At 36.5% G+C, this 11,316-nt stretch overlaps 1 protein-coding gene across 2 annotated transcripts; it reads right to left on the reverse strand.

Annotated features, from left to right (window-relative positions):
* Positions 1 to 136: 136 nt before the first annotated feature.
* Positions 137 to 8,872, reverse strand: atad1b (ATPase family AAA domain containing 1b). Of its 2 annotated transcripts, none has more exons than XM_051674648.1 (10): positions 8,737 to 8,872; positions 7,758 to 7,945; positions 7,338 to 7,436; positions 4,758 to 4,878; positions 4,466 to 4,666; positions 4,118 to 4,224; positions 3,911 to 4,000; positions 3,770 to 3,820; positions 3,547 to 3,674; positions 137 to 2,997 (listed from the first exon to the last, which is right to left on the reverse strand). In XM_051674648.1, exons 2-10 carry the CDS (start codon positions 7,929 to 7,931, stop codon positions 2,877 to 2,879), a joined length of 1,092 nt encoding a protein of 363 aa, XP_051530608.1. In that variant the 5' UTR covers positions 7,932 to 7,945; positions 8,737 to 8,872; the 3' UTR covers positions 137 to 2,876. The 2 variants fall into 2 exon arrangements, with proteins under 2 accessions (XP_051530608.1, XP_051530607.1); XM_051674647.1 differs by having other exon boundaries at positions 3,911 to 4,033.
* Positions 8,873 to 11,316: the final 2,444 nt, after the last annotated feature.

Here is an 11,316-nt window from a genome sequence, read left to right on the forward strand (position 1 = left end):
TTGGCATTGCTTTTATAGTTCCCAAACATTCCCAAATAAATAACTTACTGTAAAATGTATGAATGTGAAAATGATTTGTGCTGAATGCATACGCATTAAATGTGTGAGGAATCCAATGCGAAAGAACAAGAGCATATTTCTTGTCTTACCTTTTTTTTTTAATGGACCAACCTAAACATATTTATTGTCTTACAGGAAATGTATTTAGTTGCTTATTCAACCTTTTTGTACAAACTTGAGATTTACACTGTCATTTTATACAATGTTATGTGCATTGGGCAATATTTCCAATAAAATCCATTGACAAAATAAAGAAAAAATGGTCATCTAATTCTTGTAGTGTGAACAAAACATTTTCAAGTTACAAGTAAATTCTGATTTATGATGTAAACACATTTAAACTTTAGGGACCAGTTGAAGGCTATCGCAAACAAGATAGAAATACTAATTGAACTGAAGAATGCAAGTTCCTTATTGCAATCTAAAACTAGTAGTTCAATACAAAAAATTCAAATTCCTTCCTATATAATTCATAAAAATTCATCCATATCCCAGAATAATACCAAACAGATGAGTAACAGCAGTGGCTTGGCACTGGCCCCTTATTCAAATCCAAAAGGCTTGCGTAAAGAAACAACTTAAAGCTCAATCCAACAATTCAAATATTTTGTGCAATCATATTTAATGTTTTGCAAATAAATATTTACAGTTGAAGTCAGAAGTTTACATACACTTAAGTCATTAACACATTTTTAACCACTCCACAGATTTCATATTAGCAAACTATAGTTTTAGCAAGTAATTTAAGGCATCTACTTTGTGCATGGCACAAGTAATTTTTCCAAGAATTGTTTACAGACAGATTGTTTCACTATTAATTGACTATATCACAGTTCCAGTGGGTCAGAGGTTTACATACACTAAGTTAACTGTGCCTTTTTGCAGCTTGTAAAATTCCAGAAAATTATGTCAATCCTTTAGGCAATTAGCCAATTAGCTTCTGATAGGCTAATTGGCAAATAGAGGTGTACCTGTGGATGTATTTTAAGGCCTACCTTCAAATTCAGTGCCTCTTTGCTTGACATCATGGGAAAATCAAAAGAAATCAGCCAAGACCTCAGAAAAAAAAATTGTGGACCTCCACAAGTCTGGTTCATCCTTGAGAGCAATTTCAAAAAGCCTGAAGGTACCATGTTCATCTCTACAAACAATAATACGCAAGTATAAACACCATGGGACCATGCAGCCATAATACCGCTCAGGAAGGAGATGCATTCTGTTTCCTAGAGATGAACATAGTTTTGTGCAAAAGTGCAAATCAATCCAAGAACAACAGCAAAGGACCTTGTGAAGATGCTGGAGGAAACAGGTAGACAAGTATCTATATCCACAGTAAAACATGTCCTATATCGACATAACCTGATAGGCTGCTCAGCAAGGAAGAAGCCACTGCTCCAAAACTGCCATAAAAAAGCCAGACTACAGTTTGCAACTGCACATGGGGACAAAGATCTTACTTTCTGGAGAAATGTCCTCTGGTCTGATGAAACAAAAATTGAACTGTTTGGCCATAATGACCATCGTTATGTTTGGCGGAAAAAGTTTGAGGCTTGCAAGCCGAAGTCCACCATCCCAATCATGAAGCATAGGGGCGGCAGCATCATGGGGGTGCTTTCCTGCAAGAGGGACTGGTGCACTTCACAAAATAGATGGCATCATAAGGAAGGAAAATTATGTGGATATATTGAAGCAACATCTCAAGACATCAGCCAGGAAGTTAAAGCTCGGTTGCAAATTGGTCTTCCAAATGGACAATGACCTCAAGCATACCTCCAAAATTGTAGCAAAATGGCTTAAGGACAACAAAGACAAGGTATTGGAGTGCCCATCACAAAGCCCTGACCTCAATCCGATAGTAAATTTGTGGGCAGAACTGAAAAAGCATGTGCGAGCAAGGAGGCCTTCAAACCTGACTCAGTTACACCAGTTCTGTCTGGAGGAATGGGTCACAATTCCAGCAACATATTGTGAGAAGCTTGTGGAAGGCTACCCAAAACATTTGACCCAAGTTAAACAATTTAAAGTCTAGCAAAGTGTATGTAAATTTCTGACCCACTGGGAATGTGATTAAAGAAATAAAAGCTGAAATAAATCACTCACGACTATTATTCTGACATTTCACATTCTTAAAATAAAGTAGTGATCCTAACTGACCGAAGAAAGGGAATTTTTTCTACAATTAAATGTCAGGAATTGTGAAAAACTGAGTTTAAATGTATTTGGCTAAGGTGTATGTAAACTTCTGACTTCAACTGTACACAATACACATTACCTCCAATATGGGCTTAATTCAAGATTTAAACATTTCACTGTAAAATGCCAGTGTACTGTATATGTAAACACATCTCAGTCAAATCTTTCACTCACTGCGGCAAAATAAACAGTTATTGAAACAACACGAGTTAAATGAGAGCAGGTAAAATCAAGTTAGATAACAGTTATCTGTGCTCACAAATCAGCTGAATTTAGGTTACATATAGTTGGTGATGTAAAATAAATTAATGCATGATACACAAATGGAGATCGACTACACTGTTGCCCATCCTCTCACAAGGTGACGTTTAATGAAACTACCAGAACCAGACTACAACAGCCAATGAAGAAATACACATTCAGATAAACATGACTGAATGTAAAAAAAAGTTGGGAAATTGCAGTGCAAAAAGAGATGATCAGAGAAATGGCAAAAATATTCCACCAATTATTGGTCCTGAGTTCCCCCTTTTTCAAAACATGATGCATGGTGATATGCCACAAATAAGAAAATAAATAAACTAGGTCTAGGTGCATGCTTCCTAAAAACAGCAGCATCACTTTCAGTCCAGTGGTACATGCATAAATTGATCTTGCATTCCTGCAGATTTGGACTTCTTCATCTTCTCGATTGCCTTTTGCAAGTCTTGTTGCTTGATGGGACGGATGTAGTCTTCATCTTGACTGTCAAGGGACGAAGGCAGATTATAAAAGGAGCAGTGCACATTTCAATTCATATTTATTCAAATTAGTTTAAAATAATTAGGGTAGACAGTATAAAGCTTAAAACAGAGTCTGAGTGACCTTAGTCAGGGTAGATGCAATATTTAATTCGACACAAATGAAAACAATGCCCTGAGGGATAGGCGTGTGCTCTGTTCAATATGCTGTTTAGCTCCTAAGTCACCACTAATTTTCACAACCCATGTTTTCTGTAGTTTTTTTTTGTCTACTGGAATTTTTTTGTAAAGACATTTTTTCAATGTGTGGTCAGCTGAAAGATTTCCACCTACGTACATGGCACAACAGTGCAACCCTTTGAACAGACACATACCTCTATTTCATTTTAATTAAATATGGTATCTACCCCGATTAAGGTCCATACTTCATAGTATGGAATCTGAAATGGAAAAAGACTATCGACAAAAACTTCTATTGTACTTTTGATGCTCCTTGTTACTGGCAGAACTTACACAAAACAAATCATTGAGCTATTTTACGACAAGCGCGTACCTTTCTTGGTTGTGCACAAAGTCGCGCACACAAAGAAGAGCGCCGTCTCGACACATCTCTTTGAGGTCACTTCCTGAGAAGCCATCAGTCTCTTTTGCAATTTCATAAAAGTCCACAGCAGACTCCACCTTCAAAAATGAATATATTGACTCTCAGTATTTGCAACTTCCAATAACCTGACAGACAGTCCATGGGATGCCAGTATGATTAATTAAATACTTACGTTCTCATTTTCCAAGATCAGTTTCAATATATCTTTCCTCTGCTTGAGATTCTACATAAACAATTGGCAAATTATTTAGTTTAATGGTTAAACAGTGAAATCTAAAAATGTAGTAAGCCCATAGTATCAGATGAATCTTACTGGCTGATTAATGTGGAACCTTGTGGGCATCCTTCGGAGTATAGCAGAATCAAGATCTTGTGGCCGATTGGTGGCTCCCATTATTATGACCTGTGTGTAGAGAACACAGTTCTCACTTATGGTCTATAAGTTGAAAGAGAAAAATCAAAGCCAGTAAAATCTCACAAGAATTGTTCTAAAATTGCTGGAGCTGATGCTGCGTTCTACCTGGCAGCTGAAGTCAGTGTCCAGCCCATCCCATAAGCTCATGAACTGAGCCTTCATCATGGCAGTGGCCTCATGATCTGAACTTGAGCGACTCCTCAAAAAGGAATCTAAGACATGAAGAGGAGTAAAAGTTCATATTAAATATAAAGTTAGGTTGCTTTAAATGAGCAAATTGAACAGATGAAAGTAAAATTGATCTATATATATATATATATATATATGCCATGATGCTGAACACATATAGCTTTTAAAGCATGGCGCAAGGTTTCCCAGAATTAACGACACTGGTATATCAATTTTAGGGCTGTAAGGCAAACAAAAAGCAGAAAATCCAAAATATGCATTTACCAATCTCATCAATGAAGATGATGGAGGGTTGTAGCTTGACAGCCAGAGAGAACACAGCTGCAGCTAGTTTCTGGGACTCTCCATACCATTTGTCTGTGAGAGTGGAAGGCTGCAGGTTGATGAAACGGAATCCAGCCTCTTTGGCAGTTGCTTTGGCTATAAGAGTTTTCCCACAGCCTGGGGGCCCATACAGCAACACTCCTGAGAAGAGGAAAAGTAAACCAGCTCAGAATAGTTTGTGTGTAATGAGTGGTGACACACTTTATGGAGACATTTCCATCTTAGTGCTTACCCTTGGGTGGCTGAAGTAGCTTGGATCCTTTGAACAGATGCCTCTTCTCGACCGGAAGTATGACTGTGTCTTTCAGTTCAGTTATGACTTCGTCCAGGCCTGCAATGTCATGCCATGTAATCTGTGAGCAGACATGAACGATGTATGTAACTTGCCTTCTCTTAAAAAAACAAAAATTAGATATGAATTACAGAGCTGTGATAAGGATGCACAATGAACCCTCGCCATGCGCCAAATGCCAGTAAAAATTGGCTTTGGCGAGTAAATAAAATGGTTGGTTAGTAATGGCAAGATGCCCAGTAACTTTTTACATTGCAACTTACAGCAGATCAAATTGAATTGGAAGAATGATAATCTGACCTCCACTGATGTAAGAGATGCGTTTCAATTTCAATCCAAATCACTGTCTGCAAGAAACATATTTCGCGACTTCTAAAAACATTTTCCTCAGTGAAAACTTTACCTTCAGAAGTGTATCTTGGATGCCTAGTTTTTTGTCCAGAACTTCATGTGGCAACACATACAGGACTGTGCAGTAGTCTTAGGCGCATTACATTTTTCACAAAAACGTGTCTTAAAACAGTCATTTTATATATTCTGCTTTGTGTATCAGTAGAAAATAACAATTTTAGATTTCAACATTATGTTTGCAAATAGAAAAGATTAGAATAGAAGAAGAACAAGGAGCCCTACAACAGATGTCATGGCCCCCACGGAGCCCAGATCTCAACCTCGTTAAGTCAGTCTGGAATTACATTAAGAGACAGAATCAACTGAGACAGCATTAATAGATAGAACTGTGGCAAGTTCTCCAAGAAGCTTGGAACATCCTATCTGCCAACAACCAAGAAAAACTATATCCAGGTGTACCTAGGAGAATTGGTGCTGTTTTGAAGGCAAAGGTGGTCACACCGAATATTGATTTAGCTTTTTTTTATGTTTACTGGACTTTGTATGACATTAATTGATAAATGAAAACTATTTATGGCATTATTTTTGAAGACATCCTCATCAGGCAACATTTTTCACAATTGCCTAAACTTTGTGCACAGTATGGTATACATAATATTCCTTAAATTAAGCCACCAAAATGAAAATATGAAGGAACAAAGAAAGAGTCTTTACATTTTAGTCACAGGTGCAATTTTACCAAGAGCCAGAGTCTGTCTTGCAGGCACGTGCACACATAGACATCAAAGGGGGCTTGAGCACCTGCCCTTTTTCTTCCTCGAGAGAAAGTGCCCTTTTTTCTGGGGTGCATTTTTTTTTTTTTTAATAAATGAATAAATATATATTCCTGTTTGCGCACAGCTTCCCTGTCAAACAAATATATTTATTTAATAGAAAAATCAAAATATCAGGTCGGGAGATGAGACTTTGTTGAGTTCCGATGCCCTCCCTCCCTCCGCGTCTCCGCGCAGCAGTGCAGCACACATCGGCACATCAGACACACAGACAGGCAGGCAGCAGCCCCAACCAGCTCCTATCCCAGTTGTGTTTTTCTTGGCTTTTGTGGAGGTGGGTGGTGATGAACAAAAGACTAAGCTACCAGTGCCTCGACTTTACAACTAATTAGCCAAAAGACAAATATAGTTAACTTGTGTCTTGCTAACATGCATGACTCATGAGCTACTAGCTAATGTAATAAATTAGCTAAAGTTTATATGGCCATACAGGCTAATGTACTGTACTTAATGGAGACACTCAGGTGAATACAGTAAAATTTGTGTCTAATAACATCATCACAATCACCATTGATATGCAAATTAGGCGTTAACTAATTAAAATGCGCTAATTTGCATACATTTGACAAGGTACTGCAGGTGAATAGGATAAATAAAATAACTAAAGCATAACACCACAGAACTTCCCCAGTTAATGACTTACATCAAGAGTCTTTTCCCCTGAAATGTTATGTTTAAATATGCAGATTAGCTTGTTTTGGTTAATTTAGAAGAAATCTACAGATGCAAACAGACGGAGGGTAGTAGGCTTAAAACCAACACCATCTAAATGTGTATTTTGGAAGTTTTCTTTCCATTAGAGTAAAAGACATGGAAGCTAAATAGACCAAAATCTCAAAATTGACCACTACATGAAAAAAGTGTCCTGCCTTAAACAGTAACTTCATAATTTTGATCGTAGGCTCCTCATCTAATAACTATCCATTCTATTAGTTAGTAAATAAGACCATGGTCTCTGAGTGAACTGATTATTTTGTAGAAATCTGTTGAGTATGAAACAATTGCATGAGTGTGAGGGAATTAAAATAAATTGGTAAGGAAGTCAGAGTTGTGTTAATATATTTAACGTTTTGTTTTTCCACTTGAGCCCCTGCCCCCCAAAATGTCTGTGCACGTCCCTGCTGGCTTGAATATGGTGCTGTGAGTGAATCAACGGCCTGAGCTGTTTGTCACAAATATACAAGGTTATTTAAGGCTATATAAATCAAATAGGACAACTAATCCCATTGTCATTGGAACAAAAATGTATATACTTTTAATGAAAATAAAGCGAAATAGAGGGGCATCAGCTAAGAGCTGGCAGAGTGTTAAACCGACTGGTGACAAAATTTCTCACCTGCATAGTCAAAGGGTCCACAAGATGAGCTGCAATGCTCATCTCATATTCTGAAAGCTTCACATTCTGCACTCCTATCTGCCGCATGAGTTTTTCTGCCTGTGGAAGTGCACCAAATGTTGGCTTCATATTATTCAACTTTATTCTTCGCTGATGCTCTCAACTGTCAAATTTAAAGTTTACTTACTTGTGATATAATCTAGAATAGTATTACCTATTAGTATGATTGTTAACATTTCAAGGATTCAAATGTACATTTTGTCAAAAAATCTTGACATGCAGTAAATATGCATACAAAATTAAATGTAATGACCTTAAAATAACTAGTCTACATAAATAGAGCAAATGGCTTTGAAGGTGATAGACTTGAAATGATAAGTACAAGAAACAAATAAAAGGGGGCTGAACTATACTGCATACCTGTTTTTGTGCCTCAACTTTCTGTTTTCGTGTTGGATCGATCGCATCAACCATCCACTTAATTGTAAAATAGGTGACGGCACCGAATATTGTGAGGCGGAAGAGTAAACCTATGACCTCATTCCTGCCCAAAGGGCGGGAGAGACTGTCAGCTGGAATCTCTTTCAATTCCATCTTCTAACATTCACCTGCAAAAGAAAAACAATAGAGGTATTATTTCTAAGAGATCTATGACAGAGAGTGTTGACAGACTTTAACAGAAACTTGACTGTAACATAAAAAAAAGAGTGCGAACAAAAAAAAAGTCATTACAAATAATTATCTACAAACCATTAAAGGGATAGTTTGCACCAAACTGAAAATTCTACCATCATTTACTCACCCTCATGTCGCTCTAAACCTGTATGCATTTCTTACATTTACTCTGTGGAACACAAAAGAAGATTTTTTTTTTTGTCCATTCAATGAAAGTCAATGGGGTTCAATGTTGTTTTGGACCCCACTGACATTGATTGTTTGGAGAAAAACAGTTAAACATTATTCAAAATATCTTCTTTTGTGTTCCACAGAAAAAGAGTCATACAGTTCTGGAGCGTCACGAGGGTGAATAAATGAAGACACAATAAGAACTATCCCTTTAAGCTGTTCAGATCAGAAAGCCAGGAGACACAAGAGCACCTGATCCAGCTGAAACAGCAGCACATTACAGCATTCCTCCACACTCAGCACATCAACTTACTGCTTAGCTGGCTGCTTAACCTATTTGCACAGCTGCTGTTTGCTCTCATTTTGGGTCAGCTCACTGAAATCTCTTATTGTATTAATCAGAAAAGGAGCCGGCGCAGTTTGATTTCGTTTTCACTGGAGAGCGCCGCGGTTACTAAACAGATAGGTTGCTTTGCTTTGACCTTCTCCGTGTAAATCCTTTATCTCAAACAGAATATACTACTTGCAATTCTTCATCAAACAGAGCGCTTACCACAAGTGTCTTTATTCTGGGGTCTTGGCAATGTTGTTGAGAAAAAGCGGCTTTCCTTTAATCAGTCGCTTCCTTTACTTTCAGCGATCAGACCTGCATGAAAACCTCTTAACTTCACCTCCGCTTTCACTTTCTCCTCAATCGTGATCATTCGAGCTCTTTGCAGCACTGTCCTCTACTGACTCGGAGCTGGAAATGCAAAAACGATAGCTCTGAAGGGAACACTGTGCAAGCCAGATGGTGTTCTAAATTAAACTAGATTGAAAAGTTTGTGGACAAACTTTGAGGTCGGCTTGAAAAAGCCTGGTATGAAAGTTTAATCGAGTTTAAAAATCCAGATCTAGTAACATCTAGTAAATTATGAGGTTTTAGTTGCCAGATGTTGCTAGCATTTAGCTAGGTGTTGCTAATATGTGTTAGCACTTAATTAGTTGTTGATAGCATGTTTTAGCATGATGCTAACATGTTACTAGCATGTTTTAGCACGTTGTTAGCATGCTTTATCACTTATCTAGGCATTGCTAGCGGGTTTTAGCATGTTGCTAGCAGGTAGCTAGGGGTTGCTAGTATGTTTTAGCACTTTATTAGTTGTTGCTAGCAGGTTTTAACATGTCTTTAGTATGTTGCTAGCATATTTTAGCACTTAGCTAGGCATTGCTAGCAGGTTTTAGCATGTTGCTAGCATATTTTAACACTTAGCAAGGCATTGTTAGCATGTTTTAGCATGTCACTAGCATGTTGCTAGCATATTTTAACACTTAGTAAGGCATTGCTAGCAGGTTTTAACATGTTTTTAGCATGTTGCTAGCATAATTTAGCACTAAGCTAAGCATTGCTAACAGGTTTTAGCATGTTGCTAGCATATTTTAACACTTAGCAAGGCAGTGCTAGCATGTTTTAGCATGTCACTAACATGTTGCTAGCATATTTTAGCACTTAGCAAGGCACTGCTAGCAGGTTTTAGCACGTCTTTAGCATGTTGCTAGCATATTTTAGCACTTAGCAAGGCATTGCTAGCATTTTTTAGCATGTCCCTAGCATGTTGCTAGCATATTTTAGCACTTAGCAAGGCATTGCTAGCATGTTTTAGCATGTCATTAGCATGTTTTAACATTTAGCTATGCATTTCTAGCATGTTTTAGCATGTCACAAACTACAGGATGTGTCGATTAATTAATTGAATTAATCGCAATAAATCACGTTTATCAATATTTTCTGAGAAAGGCACCTAAATCAAAATAACTGAGTATATAATAATTTCAATAATCATACAATAAATATTATAATTCAGATTATTCAAATACAGTACAGACCAGGGACATGATTAATTGTGTTTTTTTTCCAACGCATTATTTTTCATATAATTAATCACAATAAATCAATTAAATCAATAGCCCTATGAATGTATGAATTAATATGTGATACACAGATGACACATGGACAACAGGTTAAATTAAAAACTCATCTGTCAAATGTATTGATTTTATTTGATCAAATAAAATATTAAACATTTTTATTACAATTTATTTATGGGTCAGTGATGTGACACTCATTTTCTTGGTCATGATTTAGTGTTATTAAAAATATTCAAAATACATAAAAAATACAATACACACAAAACAATTACTTGAATACACATCTGCTATGATGAACACGTTTTGAAATTCCTTCAGACACTCATAACAGTGTGAAGTTTTTTATATAATTTGATATACAGTAATTCATATGATGTTCGATATAACTGACTCAAAAATTCATTACATTTGGAAAAGGGGAAAAAATACCTTGAATAAGCTTATGCGTGAAAACGTTTTTGAAATTGATAAATTGTTCTGTACACTCACGTTTGTTCAAGGTGCAGGAATAGTATTTTAATACTTTGATGGTTTGACCACTTGACATTTTTAAAGTCATGAAATCATCTTTCTTTTTTTTTGTAGAATTTTTGTTTTTGTTTTCAAAAAATAAAACAACAACAACATAGACACAAATATTACGTTCCTACGAACTTGACGTGTGTTTTAATCTACATTTTTCAAAAGATCACCTCAGACAACCTGACTTGTCAGTGACTCACACATAAAATCATTTTAAGATTTTATTTATTTTTTATTTTATTTTTTTATGTAGCACTAAAATCCATACACACGAATTGAATAATCTTTAAACAAATAAAATAAAAACTAAATATTTAAGATTTAGTCATTCAGTACAAATTAGTTAAAATATGTTTTAAATGCATTCAGGTCTATTTTATTACAATTATTTTTTTATAATAAATAAATTCAATTGGCAACAGGTAGAAAAGAGTTGCTTTTATCAACATGAAATTCTTAGCTGATACATGACATTTTTTAAAAACGAGATTACATAACATTAGGAGGTGTTGGACTGGAAAAGCATTGGGGGGGAAGATGCAGCTCGCTCAAGGCATCGCGGTTTCCACAATGTTTTATTCCAGAATATTCTGCCAGATGGCGCTGTTCAATAAAGATCTGCCATCTGAAACACGGCTAGAACTTTCCACCTCCGTTCCGCCCTTGGGGGCAAACTGCACATAAGAGCAAATGGAAAAGAACA

Source organism: Myxocyprinus asiaticus, chromosome 36 (genome assembly GCF_019703515.2).
Source record: "Myxocyprinus asiaticus isolate MX2 ecotype Aquarium Trade chromosome 36, UBuf_Myxa_2, whole genome shotgun sequence".
Classification (NCBI taxonomy): Eukaryota; Metazoa; Chordata; class Actinopteri; order Cypriniformes; family Catostomidae; genus Myxocyprinus; species Myxocyprinus asiaticus.

Bases quoted from the DNA above. Each gene is read 5' to 3' on its own strand.
- atad1b (XM_051674647.1), bottom strand. From the start codon at position 7,931: ATGGAATTGAAAGAGATTCCAGCTGACAGTCTCTCCCGCCCTTTGGGC. The intron at 7,437-7,757 runs GTATGCAGTATA...GCACTTCCACAG, and splicing joins AAGTTGAGGCACAAAAACAG to GCAGAAAAACTCATGCGGCA. The intron at 4,225-4,465 runs GTAAATGCATAT...TTCATGTCTTAG, and splicing joins CATCTTCATTGATGAGATTG to ATTCCTTTTTGAGGAGTCGC.